The sequence below is a fragment of the Sycon ciliatum genome, chromosome 7 (genome assembly GCF_964019385.1).
Source record: "Sycon ciliatum chromosome 7, ocSycCili1.1, whole genome shotgun sequence".
In the NCBI taxonomy this organism is placed as follows: Eukaryota; Metazoa; Porifera; class Calcarea; order Leucosolenida; family Sycettidae; genus Sycon; species Sycon ciliatum.
In genome coordinates, this window is record NC_088649.1 from 4,823,837 (window position 1) to 4,840,299 (window position 16,463).

The 16,463-nt window shown below is 55.0% G+C and overlaps 1 protein-coding gene across 1 annotated transcript in view; it reads right to left on the reverse strand.

Moving 5' to 3' along the window:
• LOC135821531 (uncharacterized) overlaps positions 1-16,463 on the reverse strand; it is a 67,963-nt gene that overhangs the window by 26,889 nt on the left and 24,611 nt on the right. Inside the window, exons 7-10 of the mRNA XM_065334528.1 lie at positions 14,103-16,435; positions 6,487-13,982; positions 3,072-3,188; positions 1,749-2,372 (exon numbers count right to left, since the gene is read on the reverse strand). Coding sequence (XP_065190600.1) covers positions 1,749-2,372; positions 3,072-3,188; positions 6,487-13,982; positions 14,103-16,435 — 10,570 coding nt within the window. The remainder of the gene's footprint in view (positions 1-1,748; positions 2,373-3,071; positions 3,189-6,486; positions 13,983-14,102; positions 16,436-16,463) is intronic.

Consider the following 16,463-nt stretch of genomic DNA (forward strand, 5'->3'; position numbering starts at 1 on the left):
GTCTGTAGTGCACAAGCACAGTCAACAAGCAGACAACAGGTCCCATGCACAGCTAGTCTGTAGTGCACAAGCACAGTCAACAAGCAGACAACAGGTCCCATGCACAGCTAGTCTGTAGTGCACAAGCACAGTCAACAAGCAGACAACAGGTCCCATGCACAGCTAGTCTGTAGTGCACAAGCACAGTCAACAAGCAGACAACAGGTCCCATGCACAGCTAGTCTGTAGTGCACAAGCCCAGTCAACAAGCAGACAACAGGTCCCATGCACAGCTAGTCTGTAGTGCACAAGCCCAGTCAACAAGCAGACAACAGGTCCCATGCACAGCTAGTCTGTAGTGCACAAGCCCAGTCAACAAGCAGACAACAGGTCCCATGCACAGCTAGTCTGTAGTGCACAAGCCCAGTCAACAAGCAGACAACAGGTCCCATGCACAGCTAGTCTGTAGTGCACAAGCACAGTCAACAAGCAGACAACAGGTCCCATGCACAGCTAGTCTGTAGTGCACAAGCACAGTCAACAAGCAGACAACAGGTCCCATGCACAGCTAGTCTGTTTCCATTACAGTGGTCCCTCTATAATCCTGCACAGCATTTGTGCTACGGAAGTTGTGCTGGATTAGGGAGGGTGCTGTGTCAACAAATCTGATTTCTGCTGCAATGTGCATAGGAGAACATTTTGGTACAGTCTACTTCGCTTATAACGACTGCGGATATAACGACAATTTGCGAATAACGACAGAATTTCCATGCCCAGAGCAAAGTCCCATCCAACTGTAATACATATAATGAGACTTCGGGTATTACGGCACTTCGCGAATAAGGACACTTTTCTGATGCCCCGCCGAGTGTCGTTATAAACGAAGTTGACTGTAACTGAAAATTATGCTGGTTTGTAAAGTGCTGGATTACAGAGGGACATCTGTACCTACATATTCACATTGTCATCCAAGAACACAGCGGGAGCAGCAGCAACAACAGCAAAATAGGCAACACTAATAGCAGCAGCAGCAGCATCAGAACCAGCAGCAACTGCAAAAGCAGCAGCAGCATCAACGTCTGCAGCAGCAACAGCAGCAACATCTTCAGCAGCAACAGCATCAACATCTGCAGCAGCAACAGCAGCAGCAGCATCAACATCTGCAGCATCAACAGCAGCAACATCTTCAGCAGCAACAGCATCAACATCTGCAGCAGCAACAGCAGCAGCAGCAGCAACTGCAAAAGCAGCAGCATCAACATCTGCAGCAGCAACAGCATCAACATCTGAAGCAGCAACAGCATCAACATCTGAAGCAGCAACAGCAGCAGCAGCAACTGCGAAAGCAGCAGCAGCATCAACATCTGCAGCAGCAACAGCAGCAACATCTTCAGCAGCAACAGCATCAACATCTGTAGCAGCAACAGCAGCAGCAGCAACAACAGCAGCAGCAACTGCAAAAGCAGCAGCAGCATCAACATCTGCAGCAGCAACAGCAGCAACATCTGCAGCAGCAACAGCAGCAACATCTGCAGCAGCAACAGCAGCAGCAACAGCAGCAGCAGCAGCAACTGCAAAAGCAGCAGCAGCATCAACATCTGCAGCAGCAACAGCAGCAACATCTTCAGCATCAACTGCAAAAGCAGCAGCAGCAGCATCATCATCAGCAACAACAGCAAAAGCAACAACAGCAGCAGCAACAACAGGAGCAACATCAGCAATAGCAACAGCAGCATCGGCAGAAGCCACGAAAGCAAGCACACACTCACCTGGCTCAATACAGCTGCGACCATCACCGGCATAGCTGCTTGGACACAGGCACAGGTAGTTGGGCTTGCGGTTGACGCACTGCGCAAGCGCGTGGCAGTCATGCAGTTTCTCCCAGCACTCGTTGATGTCGGTGCACAGACGTCCGTTGCCCGTAAAGCCCTCCTTGCACTTGCAGCTGAACGTTCCCGGCAGGTTGGTGCACTGCGCAAACTCGCTGCAGGCGTGCGTCCCGTCGGCGCACTCGTCAATCTCCACGCAGGTGACGCCGTCGCCCGAGTACCCCGCCCGGCACTTGCACTCGTAGGAGCCGGCCGTGTTCGCGCACTCCCCTCGCGAGGCGTCGCACTCGTTCACCCCGGTGCTGCACTCGTCCACGTCGTCGCACTTCACGCCGCTGCCGTGATAGCCCTCGTGGCAGGAGCACTCGAACGCGCCGTCCGTGTTCTCGCACGTGGCCAGGGTGGCGTGACACGGCACGCTGGCCGAGCATTCGTCAATGTCCAGACAGCTAGTAGTGTTGCCATTGTAACCGGACTTGCAGCGGCAGAGGAACGAACCGGCCACGTTTGTGCACTCGCCGTTCAGCGGGTCGCATAGCGTCGGGTCGGCGCACTCGTTGATGTCTGCAGCAGCAGTGCATACAGACACACACACACACATATATACACACACACACACACACATATACAAACACACACGCAAGCATGCAAGTATGCATGCAAACACAACCACACACGCACACATTTGAATCATGGTACTAGCAGAAACATTTGGTCCTCTGTACGCGTGCATGAGTGAGAAATAGCGGAAGAGCAGATCGTTCGGGCATAAAAACCCCGACGACATAATTATATATTCGAATGAACTCGGAATTCTCATAATATCATGAATCTTCTTTACTATTTCCCGCTCTCACGAAATTTTATTAGTTCTTAGCAGGAACTGGAGGTTTCCTCAGGTGAGAAGGTAGAATTTCCTGTGCTGTAATTGAACGAATTCAAAAAGAGAGAAAGCTGACCCGCTGAACATACCAAGCGGCAACAAAATCACCAGCCTCTTCAACCTCCCGATGCTGTCCTTACCAGAGGAAGCGAATCCATTTCCTGTGATTCCCTTGTCACAAGCGCAAATGAATGCCGGAAGGGGGAGGGGATTCAGAAAACACCTTGAAGGGTTTTCATGTCATGAAGTGACTGCAGTGGAGCTTGCATACCTTTTAAAGAAATATCTTGAAAGATTTAAAGAAACGACAATGCTGAATCGCTGACCACCCAGCGGCAACAAAATCACCAGCTTCTTCCTGCTGCTGATGCTGGACTTACCAGAGCAAGCAAATCCATTTCCTGTGAATCCCGTGTCACAAGCGCAGGTGAATGCTCCAGGTGTGTTGGTGCAGGTTCCAGACTGGCTGCACGGCGAGTTCTCACACTCGTCCACGTCTGCAATACACACACACACACACACACACACACACACACACACACACACACACACACACACACACATACACACACACACACACATACATGCCCGAACACACGAGACATTTTCATTGTTTTAGTACAGTGTCATGGATTGGCACCTGCATTTTTAATGGCAGGTGTCCATAATCCCCCAGAGAGTGCAACTTCACTGATCAGATCTGGGATGGCGAAATCCGTGTTGCACGTCATAGCATCATGAGTAGGGGAAGTGTGTGTTTCCGTGGTGGACCGCGTCGACGCAAGTCCGACCCAAAAATGACGTACATCACGAATTACGCCGTCCCACAACCCCAGCCCAGTTGAGCACTCTGGGGGATTATGGACTCGTGTGCTTTTCTACCAAGTGCACTCTCTGAAAAGTACACTGACCAATGACAGCCTTCCAGTGCCCCCGTAACAAGCAGCTATCAGCTCCAAGTCTTGGCATCACTGCTGCCTATGTGTAGCAGGGGTGCAGAAAAAAGAAGACCATTAAAGGCAGAGCAGATAAACAGGGGCTGACCATTATCATCCTGAAATATCTTCTGTGCAACATGTTGCAACATTCACCATGTATTGACTGATGATCCAATTCAATTCGTGAAACTCAGAGTTACAAAGTTGCAGCTGTTCGTCCTTCTATTTCTGTTACACCATTCGTAAGCACAAACCTACGCATCTGGTGCGACATACATGTACTTACACAGTGTGTTGATCGGTTATAGCGTGGTCGTGCAAAAGAATATACTGCCTACAAGTTAGTTGTCAGTTTGTCCTAAAGTCCATTTCGCGTAGGGATTTGGCTGGAACTTTTTGAGAATAGTTTTCGGAATATTGCTCAGGTCCGCTCCACAATTACTCTCATAATTTATAGTTTCTAAACGATTGGATAACAGACGCCCAATTTGGAAAAATTTATGCACAAAGTGATCACAGATTTTATGTGGTATAGATGCTGGCATAACGGTTTTTGCTTAGGTACGCGTCTATAGTTTTGAAATGGACTGTCGCCTCCGTACCATTGTCTTTCCTTACTCTTTTCGAGCTGGTTACGTGAACATACAGTCCATTCATTGGAAACTGGCACCCTAACTTTTTGGTGTCTCTGTCATATAGTTGTAGATATCGTGAAAACAACAGTACATCACGCATTGTGTGACCCGTGCAATTACTCCTTGCCACATTTGAGGCCAGAAAATTCCAAGAACAGGGAAATAGAAATTCAGCCAGGTTTTACAAAATTAGGACAGGTATGCCATGACAAAATGTATGGAGAAGCAGATCCCAAACCCAGATTTTTGAGATTTAAAGTGGGTTTTTGATCCTCAATTCGGCCCAAATCCGACTTTCAAAGCCAGCGGGCCAGTTTCCGATGAATGGACTGTAGTTAAAAAAAAAGCAAGAATGAATGAACTCATATATGGTCTAAGTGTACGTGCGAGTATGGTGTGATGTGTGACGTGTATGGTATGTGGTGCATGCAAGAGTATGCGTTGTCAGAGTGTGAGGATCTGCTTCCGTCTGTGTGAGAGTGACTGTCAAGTGAATGCTGTACATGCGCAGTGCTAGTTTGGTCTGGGAATGAGAGTCATGTGTGATTCGTCCGTGGTCTGGTTGTCTTGGTCTTGGTCATGTGCTCTGTACGTATTAGTCCCTGATTGGTCGTCCCGTTTGTCGTCGGTTTATTAGGCCACCCTTTCTTTTTTCGTTGTTTAACGTCCGCGCCCGCGTACCTTTTTGCCTCCGACCGGAAAAAAAACAAGAAAGTAGTAGTACCAATAATATGCGAAGTTGTAAATACATGATTGTGTAGTTTCACAGTGTGCCGATCATGACCTTAAACTTATAATCTTGCCTCCCGGGCATGCCTTTGTCTTGTGTTCTTTTTCTTTTTTTGTTGGCTTTTAAATATCGTACGGTGTGTGTCCAAGTAAAAATCCAGATGTAATGAATTCATGACATGCTAACTCCATGCTATGTACCTGTTTTGTTGGATTCATCAGGCATGTGCTCCAATGTACCATCAAAGAGTGTTGTTCTATGCCTGCAAGTGCCGTTAGACCCAGAAATATTGTATGTATCACATGCTTTACTGGTCAAAATGTTTGATTGGGGTTTCCAGTTTTTGGAATGGGCTTTTGTTTTTTTTTCGCCCTCCCGCGTACCTTTTCGCGAAAAAAAGGACGTTAAACAATGAATTAACAAAGGGTGGCCTTACTGCTTGTTCTTTTCTTCGTGTCTTCTCCCGGGTGTCTTTTCCGTTGTCTTTTTGTCGTGTCCATTTTCGTCTTTCTCCTCCTGCGCCCTCGCCATTTATTGTTGAGAAGTGAATACTAGTATTGAAACTAACTGAGCGGCGTGCTGTTGTTTGGCGGGGGCCAGGGGAGAAGACTATTTCCATTTCAGAAGAACAGAAGGTCGTTTTTCAAACACCCACGCTATAACCGATACCTACTGTATTTATAATATTAGTCTTTCATACCACGATGGCATGGCGCCAATAAGGAAGAAGAAGTACTGTAATTTCACAAATGTTCGGTGCACTTTTATTTTCGGTACTTTCGGTGTGGCTGTTTCATACCTACTTGTAAAATTTCAATAACCGAACAAACACTTAGGCTGCATTCATTCTTAGCTACCTGGTAGAGGAGTACTCTACCGATAGAGGTAGATGGTATAGGCAAGTTTACGAACGCTGTTCTACCGGATTTTGTAGTTTACACGATGTGTACGTGAAATGTTCCTTTTTTTGGATGGAGTTGTGTACAAATCCTTGATCTTGCTGGAAATCCCGTAGCTCTATCAACTTCTACCGGATTCTATCAACTTTTTCCTGGTAGAGCCGGTAGAGGAAAGTAGAATCTACCCTTTTCAGTAGAATTTTTTTTCAAAAACGAACACCTCTACCGAAAGAAGTAATTTCTACCCAAACCTGTAGATCAAAAACGAACGCCCCCTTACACACATAATCCGAAAGGAAACTGCTTCTCTGCACCTAAATATTCTGTTCACCTACTTCAATGAAGTACTAGTAACCTGGCCTTTGCCCTCATACCAAAAATATCAAGCACCTAAAAGTTTGAGAGGATTGGGCGAACTTCAAATTCAAAGGATCAATTGGGGAAGTGAACTGCCTGAAAACAGAAGACCATGGCTCAGTGTTTAGAGCGTTGCTCATCGCAAGCGAGGTCCCGAACCCTGATGGATCTGGCATTTTTTTCACTTTTCGGGCAGTTCACTTCCCCGATTGATCACCTGAAATCTGAGTGCTTACCACAGCCGGTTTTGCCGCTTCCCTTGGACCCAGGCGCACACACGCAGAAGAAGGAACCGGGCGTGTTTTCACAGCCAGCGGTGGTGGCGCAGTCGTTGGCGGACGTCGAGCACTCGTCGACGTCGATGCACTCCTTGCCGTCGCCGCGGAAACCCTCCTTGCACTTGCATGTGTGACTGCCAATGGTGTTGTTGCAGACGCCGCGCTCATGGCACGCCGGCTCCTTGCCCTTGCACTCGTCGAAATCAAGGCAATACTCGCCATCCCCGGTGTACCCCAGAGCACAGGAGCACTTGTACGATCCCACGGTGTTGGAACACTCGCCGAGAGTTTTGTGGCATGTGTTATTGTCGGCGGAGGCACACTCATCTGTGTCGTTACACGTATGTCCGTCGCCGATGTAGCCGATGTTGCACGCGCACGTGTAGTCCATGGGCACGTTTGTACACGTGGAACGACCCACATGACACGCGTGCAGGTTCTCCCGACACTCGTCCACGTCCGTGCAGTCGGTTCCGTCGCCGCGAGTTCCCGAAGCGCACGAACACGCGTGTGTCAGCGGCTCGTTTGTGCACACGCCGAACTCGGAGTGGCACGCGTCCGTTCCGCTCATGCACTCGTCCACATCTGTGCAGTTGACACCGTCGCCCTCGGACCCGGTCTTACAACGGCACTCGTGCGAGCCATTCTTGTTCTCGCAGACGCCGAAGTCGGCGTGGCAACTGTGCGCGCCGGTGTTGCACTCGTGAATGTCGGCGCACTTCTGGCCGGTGCCCGTGTAACCAGGGAGACACACACAGAAATAGGAACCGACGTTGTTGTGGCAACTGGCCAGCGTGTGGCAACTGTGCGTGCCGCCGTCACACTCGTCCACGTTCTTGCACTGCTGCCCGTTGCCAGCGAAGCCGGTCTTACAGGCACACTCGTATGTACCCGCCTTGTCTGTGCATGTGGCGTGCTCGTGGCAGTTGTTCACACCGTGGCACTCGTCGATGTTGACGCACTCGCGCCCGTTGCCCTCGTATCCGCTGTGGCACGCACACAAGTACGAGCCGGCGACGTCCGTGCACGTGGCGTTCGTGTGACAGGTGTTCTCTGCCGGTGTAGCACACTCGTCCACGTCGGAGCACTGCTTCCCGTCGCCCTGGAAACCCTTCGAGCACTTGCACGTGAAGGAGCCGTCGTTGTTGGCACAGGCGGCGTTGGCATGGCAATTATTCACCGTGCTGCACTCGTCCTCGTCGGCGCACTTGCGGCCGTCGCCTCGGTAACCGATGTTACATTTGCACGTGAACGAGCCAACCGTATCCGTGCAATTAGCCTGTTTGTGACAGGTGTTCTTCTCAGCGCTGCTGCACTCGTCCACGTTGTCGCACTGGTCGCCTTGGTAACCGTCGAGACACTCGCACGTATAGGAGCCGTTGGTGTCGACGCAGCTGGCCAGCTTTCCGCAGCTGTTCATGCCCATGCACTCATTGGTGTTCGTGCAGGTCTCACCATCGCCGTGGTAGCCACTATTGCACTTGCACGCGTACCAACCGACATTGCTGCTGCATGTGGCGTGCGTGTGGCAGCTATGCGATCCACCCTCGGCGCACTCGTCCTTGTCCTGGCACTGTTCACCGGAACCCTCAAAGCCGGGAAGGCATTCGCACTTGTACGTACCCGGCTCGTCAATACACTTGGCAAACGCGTGGCAGCGGTTGGCGTTGTTACATTCATCGATGTTAGCGCACTGCTCGCCATTCCCGGAGTAACCAGCGTTGCACGTGCACTCAAATGATCCGTCCGTGTCTTTGCAGGTGGCGTTATTGCTGCAGCTACTCTGCGCCAGTTCGCATTCGTCAATATCCACGCACTTATCGTCTTCCTTAGCGAACCCTTCAATGCAGTTGCAGGAGTGTTGTGCACCATCACTTACGCATATTGCGTTATCGGGGCATGTGTTGGCCGCGGCGCACTGATTGACAAGTTCACATTGCTCACCGGAGCCAGCATAGCCGCTCTTGCAGGCACACGAATACGAACCGGCATTGTTGGTGCAGGTAGCGCTCAAATGGCAGCTGTTATCGCCTTCGCATTCATTGACATCAGAGCACTCCTTTCCACTGCCCTTGAAGCCATCCGCGCACTTGCACACAAAGGATCCGACGGTATTCTCGCAAGCGGCATGAGAGTCACAACCGTGTTTTCCGTTGCACTCGTTCACGTCCACACACAGGTGCCCGTCACCTTGGTAACCAGCCGGACACTTGCACGTATAGGAGCCGACACTGTCTGTGCATACCGCATGCTCGTGGCAGCCGTTCGTTCCCAGGCACTCGTCCACGTTCTCGCAATTCAAACCGTCGCCGCGGTAACCGGCCAGGCACTTGCAGGTATAGGAACCCTCGTTGTCGCTGCACGCCGCGCTGCTATTGCAGCTGTGCTGGCCGTTGCATTCGTTGATATCAGTACAGACCTCTCCGTCGCCGAAATACCCTGACATGCACTGGCACGTGTAAGAGCCCTCGGAGTCGTTGCACGTGGCGTGCTTGTGGCAGCTGTTGACGCCGCTGCACTCGTTTACGTTCTTGCACGATTTGCCACCGGTGCCCGAGTAGCCGGCCCTGCACGTGCACTCGTACGATCCCCTCGTGTCGTGGCAGCTCGCGAGTTTTTGGCACTCGTTTGGCCCGTTGCACTCATTGATGTTCGTACACTGGACTCCGTTTCCGGTTTGTCCCACGCCGCACGCACACCTGTACGAACCATTGGTGTCTGTGCAGTTGGCCAGTTCGTGGCAGGCGTTCACGCTGCTGCACTCATCCTCGTTCTTGCATCGGTAGCCATCGCCCTCGTACCCGGCGTCACACGAGCACAAGTATGACCCCACCGTGTCCTTGCAGGTGGCGTGCGCGTGGCACTTGTTCTTGGCATTGCACTCGTTCACGTCTGCACATTGCCGCCCGCTGCCCTCGTAGCCCTCGTTGCATTCGCACGAGTACGATGCGTCGTTGTTCACGCACCTGGCGTTGGCGTCGCAGCTATTGATGCCCTCGCACTCGTCGACGTCCGAGCACGTCTGTCCATCTCCCGCGTAACCAGCGGAGCAGGTGCACTTGTAAGAACCCACCGTGTCCGAGCACGTGGCCTGAGCGTTGCAGCTGCTGGCGTTAGCGCACTCGTCCACGTTCTCGCACGACTCGCCGTTGCCGCGGAAGCCGTTGATGCAGGTGCAGGTGTACGTGGTGCCGCTCTGCGTGCAGACGGCGTTGATGTCGCACGTGTGCAGCATTATGCACTGGTTCAATAGCACGCATGCCTTGCCCACGTGAGCGTAGCCCGGCTGACACTCGCACTTGTAAGAGCCGATGTTGTCCGTGCACTTGGCGTGCTCAGCGCACACGTTCGCGACCTCGTGACACTCGTTGATGTTTTGGCACTGGCTGCCGGAGCCGGTGAAGCCCGACCTGCAAGCACACGAGTACGAGCCTTCGTTGTTGGTGCACTCGGCCATGGCGTGGCACTTGTGGTCGCGGTTGCACTCGTTAACGTCGCTGCACGTCTCGCCGTCACCCTTGTATCCGGTCACACAGCTACACGAGTACGATCCGATGTTATCCGTGCAGCGGGCGTTCTTGTGGCAAGCGTTGATTCCACTACATTCATCGACATTGACACAGCGCTTGCCCTCGGCAACGAAGCCAGGTTTGCACGAGCACGTAAACGAGCCCTCGGTGTCGGCACACGTGGAGTTCTCGGGACACGAGTCCTTGTCGTTGCACTCGTTGGCGTTTGTGCACTTGCGACCGTCCGTGCCGACGTAGCCTGTGTGACATTCGCAGGCGTACGTGCCATTCTTGTCGAAACAGATGGCTTGTACGTGGCAGGCGTTGGGTCCCAGGCATTCGTTGACGTTTTCGCAGCTCTCGCCGTCGCCGGAGAATCCAGAATCACAGGCACATCGGTACGAGCCCTGCGTGTCCGTGCAGCTAGCGTGCACGTGGCACCCATGCTCGTCTCCGCTGCACTCGTTGAAGTTGACGCACTGGTCGCCGCTCTTGGTGTAACCCGGGTGGCACACGCACTCGTAAGAACCGGAGTTATCGACGCAGGTCGAGTGTCCGTCACAGCTGTTGGCGCCCAGGCATTCGTTAACATTAGCGCACTCCTCGCCGTTCCCCAGGAAGCCGTCGTTGCACGCGCACGTGTACGACCCGACGATGTTGGTGCAGGTGGCGTCCGCACTGCAGCTGTTGACTCCGTTGCACTCGTTTGTGTTCCTGCACTCTCGGCCATTGCCCTTGTATCCGGCAGAGCACTTACATGAGTACGAGCCGCGTGTGTCGGTGCACGTTGCGAGCTCGCTGCAGCCATTGGCGCGTTTGCACTCGTCGATGTTAGCGCACTGCTCTCCATCGCCGGTGAAGCCAGCCCTGCACTCGCACAAGTATGATCCATCGTTGTCGTGGCAATTGGCGTCCGCACTGCACTTGTTCTTGCTGCGGCATTCATCATCGTTTGAGCATTGCTTCCCGTTACCCACATAGCCGGGCAAACAGGAGCAGGTGTACGAGTCTTCACCCTTCGGCTTGCAGACGGCGTTGGCATGGCAATTGTGGGGGCCGGAGCACGAGTCTTTGACCGCGCACTGCTTGCCGGAGCCAGCATGGCCCGTCTTGCACTTGCAGGTGTATGAACCTGGCGTATTGCTGCACGTGGCGTTCACGTGGCACGTGGACTTGGTGTCGCATTCGTTCACGTTCACACACAGACCACCTACATTATTGTACCCGGTGACACACGGACAACTGTATGATCCATCGGTGTTCACACAGGTCGAGTGCTGCGGACACGAGTGGTTCTTGTTGCACTCGTTTTTGTCCTTGCACAGCTTGCCGGAGCCAGAGTAGCCCGACTTGCAGGCGCACGAGTATGAGCCGACGATGTTCGTGCACACGGCGTTCTTGTGGCACTCGTTCACACCTACGCATTCGTTGACGTCGTTGCAATCCTGTCCATTACCGACATAGCCGGCCGCGCACTGGCACTGATATGAATCTACTGTATTCTTGCACGTGGCCTTGCTGTGGCAGTCGTGCTTCCCATTGCACTCGTTGATACTCCTGCAGGTCTCTCCGTCTCCGGCGTATCCGTCCTTGCACATGCACGTGTAGCTTCCGAAGACGTCCCGACACTGGGCGTGTATGTCGCAGCTGTTGATGCCCTTGCACTCGTCCTCGTTGGAGCAGTGGGTCCCGTTCCCGTGGAAGCCAGCCTTGCACGAGCACGTGAACGAGCCCACAATGTCAGCGCAGGTGGCGTTGGCGTGGCAGCTGGCGGGGTCGTTGCACTCGTTCACGTCCACGCACCGTCCGCCCTCGCCGGCGAATCCCTCGTCGCACTCGCACTTGTACGAGCCCTCCGTGTCCACACACTTGGCGAGCGCGTGGCAGCTTGTGGTGCCGAGGCACTCGTTCACGTTCACACACCTTGCCCCACTGCCCTCGTATCCAGCGTTGCAGCTGCACGAGTACGAGCCGTCGGTGTCCCTGCAGGTGGCGTGCGCGCTGCACTCGTTCTTGCCCTTGCACTCGTTCACGTCGGAGCACTCACGACCGCTTCCGTCGTACCCAGGCTTGCACGTGCACTCGTAAGAGCCGTCGTTGTCGGCGCACGTGGCGTGCCGATGGCACTCGTTTTCGCTGCTGCACTCGTTTACGTTCTCGCAGTGCTGCCCGTCACCGCCGAAGCCAGGCTCGCACGAGCATGTGAACGAACCGTTCGTGTCCGCGCACAGAGCGTTCTTGTGACAGTAGTTGGCGCCAGCGCATTCGTCCTTGTTCAGGCAGAGCAATCCGTTTCCGTCGTAGCCCGGGAGACAAGAACAGGTCGGGAAGCCTCCCACGCTTGAGCAGATTGCCTTCTCGTCGCACGGATTTATCATGTCGGCACAGCCGTTGGCTGCGAAGCACTCGCCAACGCCGCTTCCCACGAACCCAGCCATGCACTTGCACGTGTACGAACCGAACGAGTCCGTACACGTTGCGTCGTCGTGGCACATGTCCTTATCCAGTGCACACTCGTCAATGTTGCTGCACTCGCGTCCGTTGCCGGCAAATCCGTCTGTGCACGTGCACTCGTACGAGCCGATGTTGTCTGTGCATTTGGCGTGCTTGCTGCAGGACTTCTGTCCGCTGCACTCGTTGATATTGTCGCACTGCTCACCGTTTCCGACGTAACCACTCTCGCATGTGCACTCATACGAGCCCTCCGTATTTGTGCAGTTTGCGAGCTTGTAGCAGCTGTTGATGCCACGACACTCGTTCACATCACCGCACAGTCCATCGACCAGCTCGTAGCCGGCATGGCATGAGCATACAAACGATCCGGGCGTGTCTTGGCAGGTGGCCTGAGCAGGGCAGCTCTTCGCATTGTTGCACTCGTTCTCGTTTTTGCACTCGTCTCCGCTGCGCACGTACCCGGCCTTGCACCAACACGAGTAGGAACCAACGGTGTCCGTGCACACGGCGTTCTCGTCGCAGTCGTTGTCGCCGGCGCATTCGTTGATGTCAGCGCACTTGGTGCCCGAGCCCTTGAAGCCAGGCTTGCACTCGCATGTGTATGAACCCAGGCTGTCGTGGCAGTAGGCGTCCGCGTGACAGCCGTTCGGCGTATTACATTCGTTGATGGTTGCGCACTCTGTGCCAGTGGCACCGGTGAATCCAGCGAGACAGGAGCACTTGTACGACCCGGCTGTATCCGTGCAGTTTGCAAACTTGTGACAGGACGTAGCGCCCAGGCACTCGTTCACGTTTTGGCAGTCCTCACCCCCGCCGACATATCCATCCTTGCATTTGCAACTGTAGGAGCCCTCGTTGTCAATGCACTTCGCAGACGCGTGGCACGAGTTGGGGCCATTGCATTCGTTAGCATTTGTGCACGTCTTGCCGGAGCCCTCGTACCCAGTTACGCACGAGCACGTGTAGGTACCGGGCGCGTCGGCGCACGTAGCGTGCTCGTCGCAGTCGTTGGCGCCGCTGCACTCGTCGATGTTAACGCACTGTGTGCCATTAGCTTTGTAACCAGACAGGCACTGACACGAGTACGAGGCGTTGTTGTTGCGGCAGATGGCCTGCTTGGAGCAGGTGTGCGTGTCGGCGAGACATTCGTCTATATCCTCACAGGTCAAACCGTCACCGACGTAACCAGGGAGACACGTACACAGCGGAGTTCTGTCCTCCTGTTCGTCGCAGACGGCGTTCTCGTCGCACGGGTTCTCGTCCGGGCAGTTGTTGGACGACACACAGACGCGCCCGTTGCCCTTGTACCCAGCGTGGCATGAGCAGGAGTAGGAGCCGTGGTTGTCCGTGCAGGTGGCGTGCACGTGACACGGCGTCACGCCAGCACACTCGTTTGAATTCTTGCACGTCTCTCCGTCGCCGTGGTATCCGTCCCTGCACTTGCAAATGTACGAGCCGTTCGTGTCGCGGCAGTCGGCGTTAAGGTCGCAGCCAGGGGAACCGTTGCACTCGTTCACGTTGGCACACTGTCGACCGTTTCCACGGTACCCTTCAGCGCAGGAGCAGTCGTACGATCCCGTGTAGTCCCTGCAGACGGCGTGCTTGTGGCACTCGTTGACGCCCTTGCACTCGTCGACGTCCTCGCACTTGTCGTCGCTGCCCTCGTATCCGGCGTTGCACACGCACTGGTACGAGCCCTCCGTGTTCATGCAGTAGGCGTCCCGGTGGCAGTTCGTCTTCCCCTCGTCATTGCACTCGTTCACGTCGGTGCAGATGGTAGCGCCTACACTGCTGAAGCCGTCCCTGCACTTGCACATGTACGAACCCACTGTGTCGTTGCAGTTGGCGTTCCGATGGCAGTCATTGATGCCCCTGCACTCATCCAGATTCTCGCACGCGAGCCCCGAGCCGGTGTACCCGGCCTTGCAGGTGCACGCGAACGAGCCCTTCGTGTCCGAGCAAATGGCCAGCGTGGAGTGGCAGTCGTGAGTTCCAGCGCTGCATTCGTTCATGTTTTCGCACGTCTCGCCCGAGCCGGCGAAGCCCTTGTTGCAGCGGCACTTGTACGAGCCCACTGTGTCCGTGCAAGTGGCAAACTCGTGGCAGCTATTGGCGCCATCGCACTCGTTCACATCGTCGCATCTTCCGTGCCCGTCGTCCTCATACCCGGGCAGGCAAGCGCAGGAGAACGAACCTTCCGTGTCACTACATTTGGCGTTCTCGTGGCAGTTGTGTTCGCCGTTGCTGCATTCGTTCACGTTGCCGCAGTCTTCGCCGCTTCCCGTGTACCCGGTGGTACACGCGCAGAAATAGGAGCCAATGCTGTCCGTGCACTTGGAGAACTCGTGACAGCTGTTGACCTCGTTGCACTCGTCGACGTTGGCGCAGTGTAGGCCAGTACCGCGGTAACCGGCGTTGCACTCGCACTTGAACGACCCGACGGTGTCCGTGCACTTGGCGTTGACGTGGCACGCATGCTTCCCGCCGTTGCGACACTCGTCTACGTTCTCGCACACCTCGCCGGAGCCCGCGTAACCCTCCTTGCACGAGCAGGTGTAGGCGGTGCCCTCCGCCAGGCAGTAGGCCTCCTGGTGGCAAGTGTGCTCGCCGGTGCAGGTCGGGATCTTGAAGCAGTCCTCGCCAGTGCCGGCGTAGCCTTCCAGGCACGCGCACGTGTACGATCCGTTTGTGTTTGTGCACGTGGCATTGGCATGGCAGGAGTTGAGCTCGACGCTCGAGCACTCGTTCTTGTCTGCGCAGGCCTTGCCCGTGCCGGCGTAACCACTGCGGCACGCGCACTCAAACGAACCCTCGGTGTCGGTGCACTCGGCCAGCAGCGGGTAGCAGTCGTGTCCGCGGCTGCACTCGTTCACGTTCTCGCAAGTCCGGCCGTCCCCGCGATACCCCTCGTTGCAGCGGCACTCGTACGCACCCACCGTGTCCACGCACTCGGCCTTTGCGTGGCAGGTGTTCTCGCCGTTGCATTCGTTCACGTTGACACACTCACTGGTGCTGGCGTTAGCCTCAAATCCAGGCTTGCACAAGCAGGAATACGATCCAATCGTGTCCCCGCATGTCGCGTTCACGTGACAATTGTGCTTTCCATTGCATTCGTTCACATTGCTGCACACGCGCCCGCTGCCGACGAAGCCAGAGCCGCACGAGCAGGAGAACGTGCCGACGTGATTGTGACACGTGGCATTGCCGTCGCAGTCGTGCTGGCTGAGCGTGCACTCTTCCACGTCGGAGCACTGCTGGCCGCTGCCCTCGAACCCGGCCAGGCACTTGCACGAGAAACTGCCGTCGTTGTTGGAGCAGGAGGCATTCACGTGACAGTTGTGCGTCTCGCTGATGCACTCGTTGATGTCGGTGCATTGCGTGCCGCTGGCGCGATAACCAGCGTCGCATGGGCACGAGTACGAACCATCGTTGTCCTTGCAGGTGGCGTCCTTCTGGCAGTTGTGCGTGCCCTCCGAGCACTCGTCCACGTCGGAGCACGTGTGGCCGTCGCCGGCGAAGCCATCGTTACACTTGCACTCGAACGAACCGTCCAGGTCGGAGCACGTGGCCACCGCGTGGCACGTGTGCGTCCCCGCCATGCACTCGTTTACGTCGTCGCACTTCTCGCCGTCGCCCTCGTATCCGGCCCAGCACTTGCACGAGTAGGCGCCGACGGAGTTGGTGCAGTCGGCGTGCGTATTGCACTCGTTGCTGGCGGCGCTGGCGCACTCGTTCACGTCCTGGCACTGCCGTCCGTTGCCGTGGTAACCCTGGTGGCACGCACAGCTGTAGGCGCCCACGCTGTTGGCGCACGACGACAGGTTGGCGTGGCAGGTGTTGTTGCCGTTGCACTCGTTCACGTCGTAGCATATGCGTCCCGTGCCGTGGAAGCCCGGCTTGCACGCACACTTGTAACTACCAGTCGTGTCGCTGCACTTGGCATGCTTGTGACATTCATTCATGCTTGCCTTG